This window comes from Oncorhynchus gorbuscha, linkage group LG11, assembly GCF_021184085.1.
Source record: "Oncorhynchus gorbuscha isolate QuinsamMale2020 ecotype Even-year linkage group LG11, OgorEven_v1.0, whole genome shotgun sequence".
Classification (NCBI taxonomy): domain Eukaryota; kingdom Metazoa; phylum Chordata; class Actinopteri; order Salmoniformes; family Salmonidae; genus Oncorhynchus; species Oncorhynchus gorbuscha.
Window position 1 is genome coordinate 66,224,952 of NC_060183.1, and position 25,000 is coordinate 66,249,951.

The window sequence follows — 25,000 nt, forward strand, 5'->3', positions numbered from 1 at the left end:
AAAACACTATTCCACTTTGAAATGACGGGGTACTGTGTGTAGGCAGTGGAGGGTCCTTAATGTTTTGTACAATCAGTGTATTATTTAGTTATGATCTCTCAATAATCACAATAGCACATTGATAGTAGCCATTGACACATATCAAAGCTAAGCAAGGGCTTGGTTAAAACCCTGGATGGGCTGATCTACGTACTTTAACGTGTGACACACAAAGGAAGGAAGAAATATAACGCTCTACACCCCCCCCCCTCTCCCCCTTACACCTGTTACATACAGTACTACATCCACTCTACACCCCCCACCCTCTCCCCCTTACACCTGTTACATACAGTACTACATCCACTCTACCCCCCTCTCCCCTTACACCTCTTACATACAGTACTACATCCACTCTTCACCCCCCTCCCCCTTACACCTCTTACATACAGTACTACATCCACTCTTCACCCCCCTCTCCCCCTTACACCTCTTACATACAGTACTACATCCACTCTTCACCCCCCCCCCCTTACACCTCTTACATACAGTACTACATCCACTCTTCACCCCCCCTCTCCCCCTTACATCTCTTACATACAGTACTACATCCACTCTTCACCCCCCCTCTCTCCCCCTTACACCTCTTACATACAGTACTACATCCACTGAGACCCACCCCCCTCTCCCCCTTACACCTCTTACATACAGTACTACATCCACTCTTCACCCCCTCCTCTCCCCCTTACACCTCTTACATACAGTACTACATCCACTCTTCACCCCCCTCCCCCCTTACACCTCTTACATACAGTACTACATCCACTCTTCACCCCCTCTCCCCTTACACCTCTTACATACAGTACTACATCCACTCTTCACCCCTCCTCTCCCCCTTACACCTCTTACATACAGTACTACATCCACTCTTCACCCCCTCTCCCCCTTACACCTCTTACATACAGTACTACATCCACTCTTCACCCCCCCTCTCCCCCTTACACCTCTTACATACAGTACTACATCCACTCTACACCCGCCCCTCTCCCCCTTACACCTCTTACATACAGCACTACATCCACTCTTCACCCCCTCTCCCCCTTACACCTCTTACATACAGTACAACATCCACTCTTCACCCCCTCTCCCCCTTACACCTCTTACATACAGTACTACATCCACTCTTCACCCCCCTCTCCCCCTTACACCTCTTACATACAGTACTACATCCACTCTTCACCCCCTCCTCTCCCCCTTACACCTCTTACATACAGTACTACATCGACTCTTCACCCCCTCCCCCCTTACACCTCTTACATACAGTACTACATCCACTCTTCACCCCCTCCCCTTACACCTCTTACATACAGTACTACATCCACTCTTCACCCCCTCTCCCCCTTACACCTCTTACATACAGTGCTACATCCACTCTTCAACCCCCTCTCCCCCTTACACCTCTTACATACAGTACAACATCTACTCTTCACCCCCTCCCCTTTCACCTCTTACATACAGTACTACATCCACTTTTCACCCCCCCTCCCCCTTACACCTCTTACATACAGTACTACATCCACTCAGAGACCCACCCCCAAACACACAATACAATTTATGTCTGTATAATTCCATTGAGCCAAGCTAAACCACTCAAACCCTGTCTAAACAGTGCTTTTGTTAATGAGTCTCTCCATCTCTCAGTAGGAAGCCACTCGGTAATTACTGACTGGATTCAGTCTCTCTCTCTCTCTCTTTCTCTCTCTCTCTCTCTCTCTCTAAATTCAAAGGGGCTCTTTCTCTCTCTGCCCCCCTCTCTCTCTCACACTCTCTCGCAATTCAGTTACATTCAATTCAAGGGCTTTATTGGCATGGGAAACATATGTTAACATTGCCAAAGCAAGTGAAATAGATAATAAACAAAAGTGAAATAAACAATACAAATGAACAGTAAACATTTCACTCACAGAAGTTCCAAAAGAATAAAGACATTTCAAATGTCATATTATGTGTATATACAGTGTTGTAGTGATGTGGGTGGTTCATCTCTCCGTAGGTGATGGCTTTGTTATGGAAGGTTTGGGAATCGCTTCCTTTTAGGTGGTTGTACAATTTAATGTCTCTTTTCTGGATTTGGATAATTAGTGGGTATCGGCCTAATTCTGCTCTGCATGCATTATTTTGTGTTTTACGTTGTACACGGGATAATTTTGCAGAATTCTGCATGCAGAGCTTCAATTTGGTGTTTGTCCAATTTTGTGAATTCTTGGTTGGTGAGCGGACCCAAGAGCTCACAACCATAAAGGGCAATGGGTTCTATAACTGATTCAAGTATTTTCAGCCAGATCCTCTCTCTTCATCCGGTCATTAGATAAGTAGAAAACCATTAGAGATACACAATGATTGATGGCATATTAATTGTGGAGGACGGGCTCGTAGTAGCAGCTGGAGCAGAATAGGTGGAATGGTATCCAATACATGGTTTTCATATGTTTGATGCCATTTCATTAACTCCATTCCAGCCGTTATTATGAGCAGTTCTCCCCTCAGCGGCCTCTTGTGATGCACTCACGCACATGCAGACACACGCACCCACACTCTTTTTACATACAGAGCCCATACAGAGCCCACAGACCTCCACACACGCATATTCTGTACCATCCCACACGTACTCAGATCCTGTTACAATCATTTCCGTCTTTATGTGCAAAGCAGCACAAGCTTAATCCACGGTTAATTTAGGTATTTCTTTAGAGTCAAGGTTTACCACCTCTTCTGCTCTGCACTCAGATGTGACTTTTAATATCTGATAATCCCCTGAACGCGATCACCATGGTGATGGAGACACTGATGGGGCAAGGAGAGCATTGTGAAGGAGCGCTAATCCTCCATGTAGATGAGCTCCTCAGTATTCATCCTGCTCTCCTCAGATAGAAAAAGAGAGAGTGACAGGGATGGGGAGAGGGGGAGGTGGAGTGAGGGATGGATGAGGAATGAAACATGGAGAAAGTGAAAGCGAGACAGGCAAAGACAGAGAGAGCATACATATGCCATTAGATCCCTTGAGCCGCGCCGAGCTGTTCTGTACAGCTAATGACAGGGACATGCTTTAGTCATCCTCTCCTCTCATATCCTCTCCTCTCTTCTCCTCTCCCCTCTCCTCTTTACTCCTCTCCTATCCTCTCCTCTCATATCCTCTCCACTTCTCTCTTCTTCTCTCCTATCCTTTCCTCTCCCTCATATCCGCTCTCCTCTCCTCTTCATGAGGACACTTCAAATCTCCATCTGTGACAATGGCTGAAATAAGAACTTGGTGCATCAATGTAATTGTGCCTGAGACCTGAAGACTCACCTTAGCTTTAGTCACATGATGAGCTATATTAAACTAGATGATTTACATCCAAACATAAATGCATTTCACCACAAATAGAAAATACCATATAATGAAGCATTATTTTAAGAAGTAAGAGCTAACCTGTTAGAAATTATCATTATAATACATTATTTCATATTGGGAATTGTATGGTAAAAGATTGCAGGTTGGGCGATAGTATATGTTTTGGTGTATGTGAGATATCAAGGTGTGTTTTAAGTGTGTGTATGTGTGTGTGTCTGTGTGAGTCTGTGTGTTCTTACCTTGGTGGGTGATGGGGTCTCTCTGACTGTGTCTGAGTCTGACCAGCGGTGTTTAAGCTGGGAGGTGCTGGGTACACACTCACAGAACGTCTGCATGGAACAAACAAGCAAACCAGTGTTGTTGTGTTTGCCGTTGTTTCATTTTATATGCTTAGATATTATACACTGAACAAAATATAAACGCAACATTCAACAATTTCAAAGATTTTACGGAGTTACAGTTCATATAAGGAAATAATTAACTTGAAATAAATCCATGAGGCCCTGATCTATGGGTTTCACATGACTGGGAATACAGACATGCATCTGTTCCTCACAGATTCACTACCTGACCAATAGTATGTGGACACCTGATCGTCGAACATTTCATTCCAAAATTATGGGCATTAATATGGAGTTGGTGCCCCCTTGGCAGCTATAACAGCCTCCACTATTCTGGGAAGGCTTTCCACTAGATGTTGGAACACTGCAGCAGAGACATGCTTCCATTCAGCCACAAGAGCCATAGTGAGGTCAGGCACTGATGTTGGGTGGTTACGCCTGGCTCGCAGTCGGTGTTCCAATTCATCCCAAAGGTGTTCGATGGGGTTGAGGTCAGGGCTCTGTGCAGACCAGTCAAATTCCTCCACAACAATCTCGACAAACCATTTCTGTATGGACCTTTATTTGTGCACAGGGGAATTGTCATGCTGTAACAGGAAAGGGCCTTTCCCAAACTGTTGCCACAAAGTTGGAAGCAGAGAATTTTCTAGAATGTCATTGTATGCTGTAGGGTTAAGATATCCCTTCACTAGATATAAGGGGCTCGAACCATGAAAAACAGCCACAGGCCATTATTCCTCTTCCACTAAACTTTACAGTTGGCACTATGCATTGAGGCAGGTAGCGTTCTCCTGGCATCCGCCAAACCCAGATTCGCGGCCTGCCAGATGGTGAAGCATAATTTATCACTCCAGAGAATGCGTATCCACTGCTCCAGAGTCCAATGGTGGCGAGCTTTACATCACTCCAGCCGATGCATTGTGCGTGGTGATCTTAGGCTTGTGTGAGGCTGCGCGGCCATGGAAACCCATTTCATGAAGCTACCGACGAACAGTTATTGCGCTGATATTGCTTCCAGAGGCAGTTTGGAACTCGGTAGTGAATGTTGCAACCGAGGACAGATGATTTTTATGCACTACGCGTTTCAGCTGAGCCGTAGTTGTTCCTAGACATTTACACTTACCGGGGCAGCTCTAGCAGGGCAGAAATTTTATGAACTGACTTGTTGGTTATCTTGACAAAGGAGAAATGCTCACTAACAGGGATGAAAACACATTTGTGCACAATAACATTTTAGTATGTAGGGAACATTTCTGGGATCTTTTAATTAAGCTCATGAAACATGTTACCAACACTTTACATGTTGCATTTGCATTTTTGTTCAGTGTAGTATAATAGTATGCTTTTGGTTGTAAGATACTGCAGAAGGGTCAGCTATTGGACCAGAAATCATAACTCCACTCCATCAATGATCCAAACCAAGCACCAAGAATGCAAATCAAATCAAAACTACTTCATCAATGATCCAAACCAAGAACCAAGACCACAAATCAAATCAACATTTTACTTCATCAATGATCCAAACCAAAACCACTGTTGTTGTTATATATTATAGCAATACACACGTAAAAACTAGCAATCACAAACAAGTACCAGGAAGAGGAGCACGGGAATTACTCTGTCAAAGATTCCATGTCACTGCTGAATGTATTTGTAATTGTGCTGCTAAATATCTCTACTAATATTAAGGTTACTGGCCATATCCAAAATCTGGCCAGTTGTGTACTAATCGTACTACATACTATTTAGTACGGACTGTTTAGTAAAAAGTTGAATAAATGTAGTAAGCCAAAATGTCATTCAACTCATCCATACTATGAAGACATCATCTAATGCGCAATATTGCTGAATCCCACAATTCGTTCATTTTGGTAGAGCACGTCCCCTTATCTGGTTATCAGCTGTTGTCGAACACACGTAGGTCTCGAAAGACGATTCTCTTCCTCAATAGTGTGCAGTGAATTCTACTAGATGAAAATCAGAAATGAGTATGACATCCTGGCATTTAAAGCATACTACATTTCAGAAATGTAACATACTATAATGTTATATTTTTGCATACCCAAAATGTCTACTATTTAGAACGCAAGTGTGGGTATCAGGACACGGTTACTGTGTGTGTGTGCGTGCGCATGTGTGTCCGTGCGTGTTTGTTTGTGTGTGTGCATACATGCCTGCATGTGTGTTCGTGTGTGTGGGGGCTGCAGAAAGTGGAATGAGGGTAATTATGATAGGGTTATGTCCTAGCTGAGGGAGAGTACATGCCTGCATGTGTGTTCGTGTGTGTGGGGGCTGCAGAAAGTGGAATGAGGGTAATTATGATAGGGTTATGTCCTAGCTGAGGGAGAGTACATGCCTGCATGTGTGTTCGTGTGTGTGGGGGCTGCAGAAAGTGAAATGAGGGTAATTATGATAGGGTTATGTCCTAGCTGAGGGAGAGTACATGCCTGCATGTGTGTTCGTGTGTGTGGGGGCTGCAGAAAGTGGAATGAGGGTAATTATGATAGGGTTATGTCCTAGCTGAGGGAGAGTACATGCCTGCATGTGTGTTCGTGTGTGTGGGGGCTGCAGAAAGTGGAATGAGGGTAATTATTATGATAGGGTTATGTCCTAGCTGAGGGAGAGTACATGCCATCCCTGACCTTCTACACACACCATTGAGCTGACCAATTAGAACAATTGAAAACACTGTCAGGACAAAGCTCAGGCCAACAAACTCACACTGGTGCAGACAGAAGATGGTACAACAGGAGTACATGAGTTGGGGTGTTTGCTTAGTGTGCAACTTGTTGGTGTAGGGGTGTAGTCAGTGTAGTCAGTATAGTCAGTGTTTCTATGTGTGAATGAATGTGTAGCCTGGGGAATCGGAACAAGACTAGACAATGTGCAGTGGTCGTCTGTGTGTTGGCTGCTACTGTAGGTATGATAGTACAGTATGCAGTTCACACAATGTTGATGGCCCTATCACCTCCCTACTCTGAGTACACCTACCAGGGGTGAGGGAGAGAAAGTAATGGGGAGGGAAAGAGACGGAGTGAGAGAGAGGCTCTGCTGAATCCTGATGAGTTTAGCATGAAAATCCAGAAACCTGTTCCGCACACAGACTAGCAAACACACATGGATGTTACACACTGAGGCTGGACAACTCTGTTACACAGTGAGGCTCGACAACTCTGTTACACACTGAGACTGGACAAATATGTTACACACTGAGGCTGGACAACTCTGTTACACAGTGAGACTGGACAACTCTGTTACACACTGAGGCTGGACAACTCTGTTACACAGTGAGACTGGACAACTCTGTTACACAGTGAGGCTGGACAACTCTGTTACACAATGAGACTGGACAACAGTTACACACTGAGGCTGGCAACTCTGTTATACACTGAGACTGGACAACTCTGTTACACAGTGAGACTGGACAACTCTGTTACACACTGAGACTGGACAACTCTGTTACACACTGAGGCTGGACAACTCTGTTACACAGTGAGACTGGACAACTCTGTTACACACTGAGGCTGGACAACTCTGTTACACACTGAGACTGGACAACTCTGTTACACACTGAGGCTGGACAGCTCTGTTACACAGTGAGACTGGACAACTCTGTTACACACTGAGGCTGGACAGCTCTGTTACACACTGAGGCTGGACAACTCTGTTACACACTGAGGCTGGACAACTCTGTTACACAGTGAGACTGGACAACTCTGTTACACACTGAGACTGGACAAATCTGTTACACACTGAGACTGGACAACTCTGTTACACACTGATGCTGGACAACTCTGTTACACAGTGAGACTGGACAACTCTGTTACACACTGAGACTGGACAATTCTGTTACACACTGATGCTGGACAACTCTGTTACACAGTGAGACTGGACAACTCTGTTACACACTGAGGCTGGACAACTCTGTTACACACTGAGGCTGCATAATGTGTTTTCATATAAACACCATGAATATAAATTAAACCCACTACACATTATGCTTATGTATATATTCAAATCCCCCTTGCACCCACAAACCTCAACACAGCATAGACAAAAAGGCAGGTAGCATCCCCATGTTGCACACCCAGGCCTGGCTGATCCAGAACACGTCCTCTCCTCATCATTACAATGGACAGCACGTCTCACGGCTTTACCTGCTCATCCCTATAGCCTGCTAATGCTAACACAGGCATCCCGCTGCATAATACACACAAAACCCCACGCATACACGCACGGGCCAATGTGATGTGATGTGGGTGTGTTAGCTCTGTGTTTACAGAGTCCTAATCTACTCCACCACAGGAAAGGGTTTACAGCTAATAGAATATCTGGGGCTTTTATTGGTTGGACCTGGCAGAGAGGATTCAATCTGATGAGCTGAGATTTAGGCTGACAGAGAGCAGTGGCAGAGTGTATAGTCTGTGTGTGTGTGTGTGTGTGTGTGTGTGTGTGTGTGTGTGTGTGTGTGTGTGTGTGTGTGTGTGTGTGTGTGTGTGTGTGTGTGTGTGTGTGTGTGTGTGTGTGTGTGTGTGTGTGTGTGTGTGTGTGTGTGTGTGTGTGTGTGTGTGCGTGTGTGCGTTTGTGTGTATGTGTTTGTGCATGTGTTTGACTATGCTGTGTGTGCATCTGTGTATGTGTGTGTGTGTGTGTGTGTGTGTGTGTGTGTGTGTGTGTGTGTGTGTGTGTGTGTGTGTGTGTGTGTGTGTGTGTGTGTGTGTGTGTGTGTGTGTGTGTGTGTGTGTGTGTGTGTGTGTGTGTGTGTGTGTGTGTGTGTGTGTGTGTGTGTGTGTGTGTGTGTGTGTGTGTGCGAGCGTGTGTGCGTGTGCGTTTGTGTGTATGTGTTTGTGCATGTATTTGACTATACTGTGTGTGCATCTGTGTATGCCTCCTTGTGTGTGTGTGTGTGTGTGTGTGTGTGTGTGTGTGTGTGTGTGTGTGTGTGTGTGTGTGTGTGTGTGTGTGTGTGTGTGTGTGTGTGTGTGTGTGTGTGTGTGTGTGTGTGTGTGTGTGTGTGTGTGTGTGTGTGTGTGTGCGTTTGTGTTTGTGTGTATGTGTTTGTGCATGTGTTTGACTATGCTGTGTGTGCATCTGTGTATGCCTCCGTGTGTGTGTGTGTGTGTGTGTGTGTGTGTGTGTGTGTGTGTGTGTGTGTGTGTGTGTGTGTGTGTGTGTGTGTGTGTGTGTGTGTGTGTGTGTGTGTGTGTGTGTGTGTGTGTGTGTGTGTGTGTGTGTGTGTGTGTGTGTGTGTGTGTGTGCGTATAGGGCAGTGATTGAGGTGTGTTTAAGCTTCCTGCTCGCTAAGCCGATCTGAAGGAAGAGGCTTTGCACACATTCATTCCTGGGCTTACTAATCATTTACCAGGATGGGCACAATAGAAGGGAGAGAAAGAGGGAAGGATGGAGGGATGGAGGGATGGAGGGATGGAGGGATGGAGAGAGATAGAAGGAGAGCGGTGCCGTAGACAAAGACAGAAGTCAAAGACCAGAAAAACTCGTTTTCCTCAGACATTAGGGAAAACTTTTGTTGCATCAGAAAGAATACATTCATTATATTCATGAGTGACTTTTGTGACACTGGAAAGGCATTCAAGGTAACACTGTACTGAACTTGGCAAAATTAAAAAGTACATCCATGGTCGAACATACCTGATAGAGTTATCTTCAACCTAAGATGGTGGTTATATTGAGGTTAAGGGTTTAGACCTTGCACTGTTGGTTGTGACATTTCATTCTGAGGCATATTCTATTTCAGACAGATCAGTCTCTTCACAGTACCCCAACATCAATTTGATCATGTGGGCAGATGTCATTCTTTGTTGTGTATAATTATTTATCTCTATTGTACCATTTTGTAAACTCTAGATACTGTAACAATACATACATACATTATGTTTGTCATGTATTGGGGCTTATTTTCTAAAAATGTTACAATTTCTCACATGGAATATTCTCAGAATAAGAATAGACTGATGAGTTTCAGAAGAAAGTACTTTGTTTCTGGCCATTTTGAGCCTGTAATCGAACCCAAAAAATGCTGCGACAGAGCCTGGGCTCGAACCCAGAATCAGATTACTGCGCCACCCGGGAGGCCCCGCAAAAGGGTTTTCTAATGATCAATTAGCCTTTTAAAATGAGAAACTTGGATTAGCTAACACACCGTGCCATTGGAACACAGGAGTGAGGGTTGCTGATAATGGGCTTTTGTATGCCTATGTAGATATTCCATAAAAAATCTGCCATTTCCAGCGACAATAGTCATTTGCAACATTATCAATGTCTACACTGTATTTCTGATCAATTTAATGTTGTTTTAATTGACACACAATTAGTTTTTCTTTCAAAAAGAAGGACATTTCTAAGTGACCCCAAACTTTTGAACGGTAGTATATATACATGAATACACAACTAGATGGGAAACATGGGAATACTTGTTAACTTTAAACACAAAATAACAACACATATAAACACACACAGGCTACAGTGGGAGCAGAAAGAGATGAGTTGAATCCACAGACAGTAAGGAAGGCACACACACACACACACACACACACACACACACACACACACACACACACACACACACACACACACACACACACACACACACACATTGGTTTTACTATCCACGTGGGACTGAATAATGCATTCCCATTCAAAATCGTATTTTCGTAACCAATAACCCTAACATTGACCCCAAACCCTAACTAAACCTAATTTATAACTCCTAACCCTAATCCAAACCCTAACACTAAACCTAAATTCTAACTCCTAACCCTAATCCAAACCCCAACCCTATTTCTAGCCTAACCGTAATTGTAACCCTAAAAATAAACCCTAAACCTAAAATAGCATTTTTTCCTTGTTTTACTATTCTTGTGAGGATAGTAAAGTTAGATCACACACAAACGCACTCACACACAGACACACACACACACATACAAACACACACCCATACACACACACACTCACACACACACAAGCGCACACTTACTTGGATGGAAAATTTGCGAGGATAATAGCAGACAATATTGTCACTCCTATTTGCCACATCTTATACAGTATAAAGCCTACTGGAAAGTGTGTGCCCTCAGGCTTGGAGAGAAGCAAAAGTCATTCCGCTAAGAATAGTAAAGCCCCCTTTACTGGCTCAAATAGCCAACCATTAAGCCTGTTACCAACCCTTAGTCAACTTTTTTTTTATTGTGTTTGACCAGAGCTGCAGTTAGTTTCAGAATGGGTGGCAGTCCTAAATATTTAAAAAACTTAAAGCCTTGTATTTGGGACAAATTATTCACTAAACCTTAAACCTCATCTAAATCTTGAAATGAATAACGTGGAAATTGAGCAAGTTGGAGTAACCCTGGATTGTACACTTCATGGTCAAAACTTATCGATACAACAGTAGCTAAGATTGGGAGAAGTCTGTCCATAATAAAGTGTTGCTTTGCCTTTTTAACAGCACTATCAACCAGGCAGGTCCTACAGGCACAAGTTTGGTTGCACCTGGACTACTGTTTAGTCGTGTGGTCAGGTGCCACAACAAGGGACTTGGAAAAATTGGCTCAGAACTGGGCGGCACGGCTGGCCCTTGGATGTACACAGAGAGCTAACATGAATAATATGCATGTCGATCTCCCCTGGCTCAAAGTGGAGTAGAGATTGCCTTCGTCACGACTTGTATTTGTGAGAGGTATTGACATACTGGCACACAGCTCGAACACCCATGCATACCCAAAAAGACATGCCAGGTCTCTTCACAGTCCCCAAGTCCAGAACAGACAATGGAAGGTGAACAGTACTACATAGAGCCATGACTACATGGAACTCTCATCAAGTAACTCATTCAAGCAGTATTACATTTTAAAAAAGAGATAAAAATACACATTATGGAACAGCGGGGACTGTGAAGCAACTAAAAAAAGGCACAGACACATGCACACACACACAATAACATACACACTATACACACACGTACACATGGATTTTGTGTTGTAGATATGTTGTGGAAGAGTAGGGGCCTGAGGACACACACTTAATGTATAGTGAAATATGTTGTGAATGTATTTTAATGTTTTTTTTTTTAAATGGTGTAACTGCCTTCATTTTGCTGGACCACAGGAAGAGTAGCTGAATGGGGATCCATAATAAATACAAATACATAAAAAATCCCTCTTAAAACGAAGATACACACACACACACACCAACAGCTCTCCACCTTTCCAACAATCTCTTTGACATTTGAAAGGATGAAAGGACAAACAGAGGGTGCAGGGCAGAGCTGAAAAGAGGAGGATTACAGAGTAAAAGCTGTTCTATTCTACAGGAATGTCAGAGCTTAGGACCATAACCCCCACACTCAAAAAACTACACATGCACCCACACACCTCTGATTCCCCGCTCCAAATTGCATGATTGCAGACCTGTTGGGCTTTAGAATAATGCTTTAGCCAGCTCCTCTCTCAGGTTTGTTTTTTATACTTCTGAGAAACAGGGGAGAGAATTTACATCTGGCGACCACAAAGCTATACCCCCAAAATGTCCACACAAATTCCAAATATACATTTGTAATGAATACATAAACAAAAATGTACTTTCCTCAATCTACCCACACACACACACACACACACACACACACACACACACACACACACACACACACACACACACACACACACACACACACACACACACACACACACACACACACACACACACACACACACACACACACACACACACACACACACACACACACACACACACACACACACACTGGTGAAATCTAAGTGCACAAGCAGCACTTTTCTGAAAGTAAAAACATTGTCATCACATCATGAGGGCCCTTCAAAAGAGGCTGCCCACCTCGCTGCTGCTGCGTTGCGTGCACACACACTTAATAAAGCACACACAAACACACACAGACACACACACACAAGCACACACACTTAATCAGAGACACACACATTACAAACACACAAACTTAATCAGACACACAGACAAATAAATGCACACATACCGCATGTACACACATAAACACTTAATAAGGGATACACAAACACACACACACACACATGCACACACACACACACACACATACACAGCCTAAGCCTATTCACAATACATACGGATGCATATTCAATAGCAGTGTGTGCATGCATTGAGTTATTGAGCTTGTTTTGGCTGATTTCATGGGGCTACAGAATTTCTTTTCAACATCCTTTCCATTTGAGACTGATTTAATTATGTAATCAACAACGTTAGAAGAATCTCTTATTTTTTTAAAGTGTGCCCTGTCGCTTTAGGGCCAATGACATCATTCACACACACAGTCGGTTCGAGGCTCAAGCAAAGATGATATTGACTGGGAGAGACATGATTGTTTCAAATCACAGGTGTGTTTAGGAAGCCCGCAATTTGGGTAGTGCGAGTGGTATTAGGTCTAGCTGATTGAGTTGCGGCTGTCAGTGAAAAGCATCTAAAATAGGTGTCTATAATTTAAAATATTGCATCAATAAAAAGGAGAGGGGGGTGTGGTGAAGATATGGTGCGTCTCCAGAATGCATATGTAGGAAAGTGCCCATTTGGCAATGTCTTATTTCTGATTGTCTCTTACACCACTCATTTTTCTTCAACAAAGTCTGTTTTTTAAACATCAATTGCGAATGATAGTTCATCAGTATTTGAAAAACTCCCGGCCTCGAGTGTTGGAAAGAGCAAAATATCATGATCTGATGATCCCATGGAAACTTCATAAAAAACAGCTTTCTGTTCTGAGCTCACTGGCACAGGAAACTTTGAGGGCCCGGAATAGCCTATTTGATATAATGTTGCAAGTTTGTTAGTGAAAATTTGATACAGTGTTGAACTTCACTAGCAGTACCTCAAGTCAAGACAGATAGAAAGGGAGGCAGACAGGCAGAGAAGAGAGCTCAATGTGATTGAAAGAACCGTAATTCTCTGCTGTTTTTATTTGACGACTTTAGGCCTAGATATTTTGATGATGGAATTTATAGGCCTCATGCTGCATTGGTCTATAGGCAATGTATCTCTGAGTTCCATGCCCTCATTTCTTTAGCCGCCAGTGAACCACAGTGTATCAATGTATCCATATGGCAGAGGCTTGTGCTCTCGCTGTAGTTGAGTTTTAACTTTAAGATTTGTATCATTTTACCTCAGATTTTTTTGATTAACTACATGACAACGATTTTGAGAAACAAAAACGTTATTTTTGAAGTAAAACTGTTCGATGAAAATTTGCATATATAAATATTCAGAACTGACACGCAGATTGTTCGAATTGGTGGGATAAATTCTAAGCTTCCGCAAACTTGAAACTCATGAGCTGCCTATGGTCTTTACTATTAGACCCATTTAAAAATGCGTGCAAGAATGTGCACACTTAGGAAGTACTGTGAAAAAACAGGCCTGCCTATGGAAATCAAATGCCCGTCCAACTGATTAATTCTGGTGCCGGGTCTGGTTCTAGTATGTAATGTCCAATGCTTTGCAAACAATAATTAACGGTTACAACATTTATAGAAGCCGTGTTGCATTATTCAAGTGTGTTAACTTCTGAGCAGCATGAGTGGTGATACAGCCCAGACTCACAGTGAGTACGGTGTTTCCTCCTGACAGGCTGAGTAAGTGGAGCAGGAAGGGAGCAGGCACACTGCTCTAATGCTACAAGGGAACATCGGCTTTGCTCATAGACAGACTTGATCCTCTCTCAATCAGTAGACGACGTGAGACACATTTCACAGAAGTACCAAAAGTAACAACAATTAAACATTAAACATTAAAACATGCGTTTATGAGAGCCCTTCAGAAGGAACTTTTATAATTCCTTCCCTCTAAATTGGGGCTGATAAAGAGTACACTCAAAAACCAAGAAGGGATTACCATGACAGTTCCTTTGTCTCTGTCCTCCTCAGATGATTCCTATCAACGAGGCCATGAATACACATGTAAAACAGTAAACTTCACAGGCTCCCGCTCTCCTTTCTGTCATCACTTCACCCTACAATTCAATTTCTGTTCTGAAAGAGCAGACTGGTGCTGCCTGGCTGATTGCAGTGAGGGGCAATAAATACACAGAAATGCTTGACACACACTTACCGGCACACACACATAGTGAGTTCACCTCTGACCTCTTGACATGCGTTTGTGTGAGCGTACCTGTTTCTGTGTGTCAGGAGCCCATGTGAGAATGTGTGTAGTATTTTGTGTGTGTTTGTGTGTGTATTTAATTGTATCCGTTTGTGGCGGTCTGAGCAGTACTGGATCTTAAGTGCAGCGCGGTCAGTCTCTCCTGGGGGACAGAGGCAGCTGTAGTCAGGGGCCATGTGGGGGCTAAGAGCTTCATGTGCCCTCAATGCCCCCTCAACCACAAGGGAATGATATCAGACTTTAACAGGAAGGTGTCCCCACTTAACCCATCAGATAGGGAGGTGTGATATCTCAGCTCTTTTAAATCAAATTCACTTTCCCTCAGAGAGATAAAGAACATAACAGAGAGAGTGGATGAGTGGGAGAATCAAGAGAATGCTCTGTCCATTTAAGTCCTGTTGTCGCTCAATACACTATGGGACACAGCACTGAGGAGTCTCTATTCAGCCGTATATAAAGACTTCATTTGTTGAGTCCTGGAGACACACAACCGACATTCACTATTTTCTGTGAATATGAAGGACTGAACATGTTGCTCTCCATTGAGGCTTTTCTTAGTAAAATACAGTGAAATGGGCACAGAACATTTCCAGAAGTGCCCATGACATGTTTACATTTATAAAACACTCTGCTCCAGAGCAACTTACAGTGGTGAGGTGATACATTTTCATTCATACTGGACCCCCATGGGAATCCAACCCACAACCCCAGCAATGCAAGTGCCATACTCTACCAACTGAGCCACACAGGACTGTGAGGACAGTAAAAAGAGAACACGTTGAATGAAGGAGGAGATTGATTCTTCTCAATTTGAACAGAGAACATTGTAGTGAAACCTTGGTTAAGTGTTCAAAACAACCCTGCCAGTGGAGAACTATACAGTATGTAGAATGTAATGTGTAGTTAAAGAGCTATTAGCGTCACATCATGTGTGCTCCATTGAGAGGCCTCTTTCTCGCAGAGTGGGTAGAGAGAGTGTGGTTTTATTTAAGTGCCAGGCTCTGGAGAAGAGCTGTATGAGTTACAGTAAATCAACAGTGAATAAGAGTTTATGAAAGCCGACTTCATGCCCTGCCCACCAGGTGAAAGGAGGACCATTTCTGCCTAAGCGCCAAAAAATAAGTGGTTTCCGTGGTAATTACAGATAAAAAAAGGCCCACCCAATGGGAGAGTTCAAACACATTTCAGAATCCCCACGACGATCATTTCCCTCTGAATAGCCCAAAACACCTCAAATAATAGTGTTTTTGAAATATAATATTCTTTCACCTAACAAACGACAAAAATAAGTTCTTGTCCTTAGAGGAATAAAAGAGAGAGAGTGACGGAGAAAGACAAAAAGAGCGATAGACAGAGAGAGAGAGAGAGAGAGAGAGTCAGGAGACAGATGCAGGAGGAAGCTGGAACACTTTGTTCAGTAAAGCTAACATCATCTTATGTCAGTAGCAGGAATCCTTGGGAGCTAGGAACACATCAGAGAAGTTACTAGCCTCAAAGCACACCTACGCAGGTCTGCATTTAGTCCCCGGCCACTCTCTGACAACTGCCATTTATGCAATTCCTTTGAGGCAAACCAGTAGTAGCACTGACAAATGAGCACCTGAATTGACGCACTGTTTGCCCATTTAGCCGGTGCTAAGCAATGTCAAACATCCACCAGAAATGACAGTAACAGACAGGTGTTGTCTCTGTTTACACAATTAGAAACAACTTGCATTTCTCTACTCTTCAAGGTCTTTGTTCAAACATGCCATAATACTTACTAATCAGGTCCGTGTCAACGAAGATAAATAAAAAACAGCATGTTTCTTTATTGTGATGCTTTACAACTAGTATATCATTAATACATCACAAGAGCATGAGAAAACAGATCACAAAGAATTCAGGAGTGAGCTTCCGTACTGAAGAGCCTCCTGGAGTAAAGATGCTAGGTGATTAGCTAGGTTACAGAACACCAGAGTTTAATTTACTCCACTAGGGTAATGGCAGTTGAGTTAACTAGCCAAAACATAGAAACGTTTCATGTGTTCTGAAGTCATTGTGAATCAGTTAATCAGTTAACCAAACAGAAGTAAAAGCCGTGCAGTCAAAAATGTGATATCCTGTGTTTTATATATCTTTCCACACTACGAGGTTGGAATAATACGTTGTTATCCATAAAACGTCACAGTAAGGTGCAGAGCATTGGATTTGCCTGCTGGGGGGCAAGGAGACCCCCAGATCCACTAGAACCATTGACAACTGTGTGCAGTTTTGAAGGGATTGTTAAATAAATGAACTATTTGGTTGTAATATTATTATCACTTGAAGAGCATAGTCAGAAATACACATTTCAGATTATCCATACAAAACAATTGCGCACGTTTACCTCTATCATCAGAGTTATACAGCAAGTAACTGCATGTTTTTCATGATCTGTAAACATAATTGATCATGTAATTTCAGATACGTGAGGGTAACCTCACTATATATCTCAATATTGGCCACCATAAATTAGATATTTGAGTGATATAAAATAAAAGCGTACTATACCCGACAAGTACAAGTGGTTAAGGTTATTTCCCATCCTTTGTGGGCTCTGCCTGTCAAGCAGCAGAAGGGCTCATTTGCAGATGCACTGTTAGCTGATAATGTTAATTTAGCAAATTACCAGTAGAAACTTTGCACAGTTGGCTAAACATAGTGGTAAGTAGACAAAATGTACAGTCTCCAACCAACGCAGGCCTACCTAGCGAAGTTAGTGAACATTATCCCCTTTTCAACATTGTTTCTAAGAGTGTTTAATCACGATTGCTACTGACAGACATGATGGACCACGTCAAATTGGCTAGCGGGCTAATAACAGATCACGTTAATACTGTATGGCTGCTAACAATTTAACTTTCTGTGGATAAACTAGATGTCGATATCCAAATATTGTTAGATTTGCTTTCCACCTATAGTGGTGATGACAGATGCCCGACTGACATCTTTACCAGGATAACGAATTGCCGATGCCAAGCTCTTTCCAAAAGCCTAATCTCAAACTAAACAATAAATGTTGTTTGCTTAGCTAGCTAGCTACATGCAGAATGTATATGATCACTTGATGTTTACTAAACATGAACATTCATTTACTTGCTGTATAACTCTTATGATAGAGCTAAATGTGGAATAATCTGAAATGTGAAGTTCTGACTAGGCTCTTCAAGAGGTGATGAGATTAAAACCAAATAGTTATGATACTTATTTTAAAAATAAGTTGAAAACGGCACGTAGTTGTCAATGGTTTTAGCAGAGCTGGAGGTCTCCTTGCCCCCCAGCAGCCAAGTCAAATTTCCAAACCTCTCTGCCAATAACAGCAAATCCTCAGTGTTCCCCTCCCCACTCAGACCACTCCCAGAAAGTCCTAATAAAATTATTGGTTAGTAGTTGGTTACTGGCTTGGGCAATTTAAATCACTTTAAAAGGCAGTAATTATGAAACTGGCAGTAGAATGTCATAATTTCACCAGCAGAATGCCGGAGGGCTCTAGAGTGTCTTCTGGAGTGCCTCTGGAGGTATTGATACAACATCTCCACCTTAATTGGCGCACCTCTCACAATATCTGACGGCTTGAATTAACGGGTGAGGTATTTATCATGTTGGAAAATAAGGTTGTATTATCACTAGGATAACAAAATACACTGGGAGAGAGAGAAGGATGGAGAGAGCTGTGATGTAAAATGATACACTAGTAGCCAAGTGTCACAATAATGAAATACCTCTTCCTTGACATCAAATCAAATTGTATTAGTCACATGAGCAGAATACTACAACAGGTGTTACAGTGAAATGCTTACATACGAGCCCCTAACCAACAATGCAGTTAAAGAAATATGGATACGAATAAGAAATAAAAGTAACAAGTAATTAAAGAGCAACAGTAAAATAACAATAGCGAGACTATTTACAGGAGGGTACTGATACAGAGTCAATGTGCGGGAGCACTGGTTAGTTAAGGTAATATGTACATGTAGGTAGAGTTATTAAAGTGACTATGCATAGATGATAACAACAGAGAGTAGCAGCGGTGTTAAAGAGGGGGCAATGCAAATAGTCTGGGTGCCATTTAATTATATGTTCAGGAGTTTTATGGCTTATGGGGGTAGAAGCTGTTTAGAATCCTCTTGGACCAAGACTTGGCACTCCGGTACCGCTTGCCGTGCGGTAGCAGAGAGAACAATCTATGACTAGGGTGACTGGAGTCTTTGACAATTGTTAGGGCCGTCCTCTGACACCGCCTGGTATAGAGTTCCTGGATGGTAGGAAGCTTGGCCCCAGTGATGTACTAGGCCTTTCGCACTACCCTCTGTAGTGCCTTGCGGTCAGAGGCCGAGCAGTTGCCATACCAGGCAACCATGCTCTCGATTGTGCAGCTGTAGGAGGATAGGTTTTGTCGTGCCCTATTCACAACTGTCTTGGTGTGCTTGGAGGGTTTCTGGGATAATGCTGTTGATATGAGCCATGACCAGCCATTCAAAGCACTTCATGGCTACAGACGTGAGTGCTACGGGTCGGTTGTCATTTAGGCAGGTTACCTTATTCTTCTTGGGCACAAGCACTATGGTGGTGTGCTTAAAACATTTTGATATTACAGACTCGAACAGGGAGAGGTTGAAAATGTCAGTGAAGACACTTGCCAGTTGGTCAGCGCATGCTCGCAGTACACGTCCTGTGGCCTTGTGAATATTGACCTGTTTAAAGGTCTTACATTGGCTGCGGAGAGCGGGATCACACAGTCTTTCGGAACAGTTGGTGCTCTTATGCATGTTTCAGTGTTATTTGCCTCGAAGCGAGCGTAGAAGTAGTTTAGCTCATCTGGTAGGCTTGTGTCACTGGGCAGCTCTCGGCTGTGCTTCCCTTTGTAGTCTGTAAGGGTTTGCAAGCCCTGTCACATCCGAGGAGCTTCAAAGCAGGTGTACTACGATTCAATCTTAGTCCTGTATTGACGCTTTGCCTGTTTGATGTTTCGCTGGAGAACATAGCGGGATTTCTTATCAGCATCTGGGTTAGAGTCCCGCCCCTTGAGCCTTTAGAGGATGAGGATTTTGCCTGTAATCCCATGGCTTCTGGTTGGGGTATGTAGGTACGGTCACTGTAGGGACGACATCATCGATGCACTTATTGATGAAGCCAATGACAGATGTTGTGCCATCGGAGGAATCCCAGAACACATTCCAGTCTGTGCTTGCAAAACAGTCTGTGTCATCTGTGTCATCTGACAACTTTTTTATTGCTCTAGTCACTGGTGCTTCCTGTTTTCATTTTTGCTAGCAAGCAGGAATCAGGAGGATAGAATTATGGTCAAATTTGCCAAATGGATGGTGAGGGAGAACTTTGTATGTGTCTCTGTGTGTGGAGTAAATGTGGTCCCGAGTCCTTTTTTCTCTGGTTGAACATTTAACATGCTGATAGAAATTTGATAAGACGGATTTAAGATTCCCTGCATTAAAGTCCTTGGCTACTAGGAACGCTGCCTCTGGGTGCGTGTTTTCTTGTTTGTTCATGGCGGAATACAACTTATTCAATGCTGTCTTAGTGCCAGCCACTGACCGTGGTGGTGTGTAAACAGCTACGAAAAATACAGATGAAAACTCTCTAGGTAGAAAGTGTGGTCTACAGCTTTTCATGAGATACTCTACCTCAGGCAAGCAATATCTCGAGACTTCCGTAGATATCATGGACCAGCTGTTATTTACAAAAATATGCTCAGCCACAACTGTGAAGCATAAGATATTATGGACCTGATTAGTAAATATTATGGCATGTTTGAACAAAGACCCTGAAGAGTAAAGAAATGCAAACCGTTTCCAACTGTGTAAACAGAACAAACGCCTTTCTGTTACTGTCCATCTTGGTGGCTGTCTGACGTTGTTTAGCAACTGCTATATGCGTTAAGTCTGCGTGTATCGATTCAGTCGCTCATTTATCAGTGCCACTACTGGTGTTCCTCAATAGCCCTCTTCAATCTGTCCCTGGCTGCCTTGCGTCTCTGATATCTCCTGTGTGAATTGACAGAGGAATGGCAGAAATGGCAGTTGTCAGAGAGTGGCCGGAGATTAAATGCAGAGCTGCGTAGCTAGGCTAGAAGGCTTCTCTCCACTTTAAAAGGAAGGCTTCTCTCCACTTTAAAAGGCACATATTATCCACTGTAATTTGAAACTTTGGTTTAAGTAAACATGCCAGTTCAGGTACAGTATTGACAGTATCAGATATCAACCATTAAGACATTAATAACCATTAATATGCAATATGAGCATGGTGGTACTCAGTAGAACACTGCACAGGCACTAGCAGTATATTTGTAATGATAGGTAAGCACTGTTGAAGCAATCTGATGATGCAATTTCACAGAATAACCATGACCGCTTAAACCATTATCCTATCTTCCTCCGCATGCACACACACACACACACACACACACACACACACACACACACACACACACACACACACACACACACACACACACACACACACACACACACACACACACACACACACACACACACACACACACACACACACACACACACACACACACACACGCCGTTTCCTAATAACAGCAGCCCATCTCTCAGCAGTAATAGTGCCGGTCAAAAGCCACAGAGCGTATAATAGAACAGTGAAACCTCTTTACACCTTACTGCCACTGCCGTCCCATGGTGCCTGTAAGAGCAGGGCTTTATGGGAAATGAAGTATTCCCGGAAGGACCACTGTGGGGTGAGTTTAAATGCTTGGACGGTTTTAATGGAATGACTCCGAACAAACCGCAAATGGTTTTCTGTCCATTTTTTTCACTCTTTTTTTTTCCTGTCTCTCTTTGCAAAAGGACATACTGTAGTTACACAAGGCATCGTGCATTTAGCATTATCTCACACTATCCTTTGAGTTGGAGAGGAACAGTCTGGAGCTGTAGGCTATCCTGGAATCCTTTCCATTTGGTTAGGTTAGGTCTAACCATGGGTTTCACCTTGTGTGATGAATCCTTGAAAGGACATTATTGCAATGTTTTGGATCATTGGTGATATGGAAACATATGGATTTAGAGCACAGAACACACAATATATGTAATCCATCAAAGAGTATCAAGCACAGCACTATATTCAACCATATGGAATGGAGCACAGAAGTATAAATGCAATCCATTTACTGAGGGATACAGTCTGGTTTGCATGACTGGGATAGAGTACCAAGCACAAATGGAATAATATAAACACTATCTATCTACTTAGCCATACAGTATGCTGATACAGTATGATTTGCGTGACCTTAACAAATGTTGGGATTATGAACAGTACTTGACATTTGCCCCAGCTCAGATCTTCATCTTTATCATCGTTCTACGCGTCAACACATCGCATATAGCAGAGAATCATTCAAATGAATATGTTGCCATGGAAACCGGCGGCAGCAACAATCATTGATACGGTAGCTGCCCTCCTCCGTCCGGGCCTCCGGTCACAAACACATCACCCCCGCACCACGAACCTTAAAGTGCAAGACATTAGTGCTTTACATTATCAGTGTAATCTCTCTTTAACTCCGTCAAACAAGTCCCCCTCTATAGCGGGAAGGAACAACCGCTGCTTTCAAGTCCTCATCACCTTATCTGACCAGCACAAGTGTCAACCTCCCCATGGACAGATCAGTCTAACACTCACTCTGAAATCCTTATCTGTGTAGTGTCACTAGGTTCATCACCCTCCTATCGTTTGACATTTTAGTCATTTAGCACAGACTTTCCCAAACCTGGCTGCATGTTCTGTTTTTTGACCTAGCACTACCCAGTTGTTTAAAACAACCAACTCATCATCAAGCTTTGCTTATTTGAATCAGCTGTGTAGTGCTCGGGAAAAAAAAAACATGCACTCTGGGGGGGGGGGGGGGGGGGGGGGCCCAAGACTGAGTTAAGGAAACCCTGGTTTAGCCGACGCTCTTATCCAGAACAACTTAAAGGAGAATTTAGGGTTAAGTGTCTTGCTCAAGGACAAATTGAAAGATTTTTCCCCCTGGTCGACTCAAGGATTCAAAAGCAGCGATGTTTCGGTTTCTGGCAGGCCCAACGCTCTTAACCATTAGGCTACCTGGCGCCATCACATCAATCCATTCCAGATCCCATCTGTCACTGTGCCCTGTCCCATATCTATCTGTGTAATACCATATTCTTTCTCAGCCACGTTGAATCATTAGTACACTGTAGGGATGTTAGGAGTATATTATATAAATATACCATGCCACTAGTTAAAGTATCTGCTTAATCAACATGTCAATGTTTTCTGCAGCCAGGACAGACACACACATTTTGACTGAAGAGATTTGATTACAATATCCAAAATGGAAAAGCAAGGTTGGTTATGTATATTGCAATGATCCCCTGCAGGAGAGATATTAATTATTACGTAAAAACATTTTGATAAGATGTAAATGAAAATGTCCAAATATATTTTTGGTACTGCAGAAACAGTTATTCTGTTGATGATATTTTTGGTACTGCAGAAATAGTTATTCTGTTGATGTTATTTTTGGTACTGCAGAAATAGTTATTCTGAAATAGTTATGCTGTTGATTATATTTGCCATGGTATTGGTCTCTATACTCACCCACTTCACCTCAAAGCACAGCTTCTCTGGAAAATATTGAACTTTAGACTGTTAAGAAAGTTAAGTGCTGAATCAGAAAGTTTGGGGTACCTTGTTAGAACCATTGGCATCCCACCAACCCTTAACCCCTGACCCCTGAACCATAACTCACCACAGGAAGACAGCAACTGTCAGGGGTGAGAGAGGAGAAAAACAGTAAATTGCAGCCCACACATGCGCACGCACGCACGCACGCACGCACGCACGCACGCACACACACACACACACACACACACACACACACACACACACACACACACACACACACACACACACACACACACACACACACACACACACACACACACACACACACACACACACACACACACACACACACACACACACACACGTGCAAGCACTCAGCACAAATGTCTTCCCATCCCAGCCTCAACTCACACCGCAGATGAATTCTGACATAATCACTTTCCCAGCCTCCCTGTCAGGTGATTGACAGCTCCATGACCGCTGGGAAGGGTTCTGGATGGAACCCAAAAGGGTTCTACCTAGAACCAAAAGGGTTCTACCTGGAACCACAAAAGGTGATTGAAAGTGTTCTCTTATGGGGACAGCCGAAGAAACATTTTAAGTTCTAGTTAGCACCTTATTATCTAAGAGTGTATAAGTGCAGCTGGAGTAGACTGAGGTTAAAGCAGCCTAAACTGGCTATAACCAGGTAATTGCTTGCAGTTGATTGGATAGATACTGTATGTCTGTCTTCCTTCCTTCCTTTCTTCCTTGTTGGTGTTGTTGTTGGTGTGAGTTTGTATGTGAGAGAGGAAGGAGATGAATGAGAGGGTCTATTTAATCCCACCAGTGGCTCAGCCACAGCCAAGCCAAAACCACAGAGCAATTAAGAAAACATACTTAATTAATGGCTACTGTATGTAACCACTTAATTACTCTTTCCTTCAAGCTGCAAACACAGTGTCAAGGGCACCTACAACAGTGTCTCTCAGTCTTTCTTTCTCTCTCTCTTTCTCTCTCTTTCTCTCTCTCTCTCTCTCTCTCTCTCTCTCTCTCTCTCTCTCTCTCTCTCTCTCTCTCTCGCTCTCTGTGGATTTTAGAGGGGGATTTTACAAAAACGGTGACAGACAAGATGGCGGAAGAGGACAGGGCTTTGGAAGAAGCTGAGTTCTAAAGTCTTTCCTTGTGGAGATCAGTAATATAATATGATCAAATTGGTAGAGGAAATATAATACAGAGAGATCCCCAGTTTGCACACTGTGAAGAGTTGTACATTATCAGCAGAAAGTATTTGGCTTATTGAGTAGTAGTAGTATTGTCATATCTTCTGGTTGTAAAATGCAATCACAACAGACTGGGTTATGGGTTGAATAACCAGAAAGTATCACATCAGAAAAGGCAACAAATATGTTTTGTCCTGATTTCCAAAAGTGTGACGACAACCAATCACAATTTACTTCCAGAGAACTCCACAACAACATCCTCCGAT

The 25,000-nt window shown here is 43.0% G+C and overlaps 1 protein-coding gene across 5 annotated transcripts in view; it reads right to left on the minus strand.

The window, feature by feature from the left end:
• Positions 1–25,000, minus strand: part of LOC124049139 (fibrinogen C domain-containing protein 1-like) — a 205,313-nt gene that overhangs the window by 166,828 nt on the left and 13,485 nt on the right. For 4 of the 5 annotated variants that reach the window (XM_046370506.1, XM_046370504.1, XM_046370505.1 and 1 more), the window contains one exon: positions 3,610–3,699. The exons of the other annotated variant lie outside the window; for it this stretch is intronic. In XM_046370506.1, coding sequence (XP_046226462.1) covers positions 3,610–3,699 — 90 coding nt within the window. The remainder of the gene's footprint in view (positions 1–3,609; positions 3,700–25,000) is intronic. 5 annotated transcript variants of the gene reach the window in all.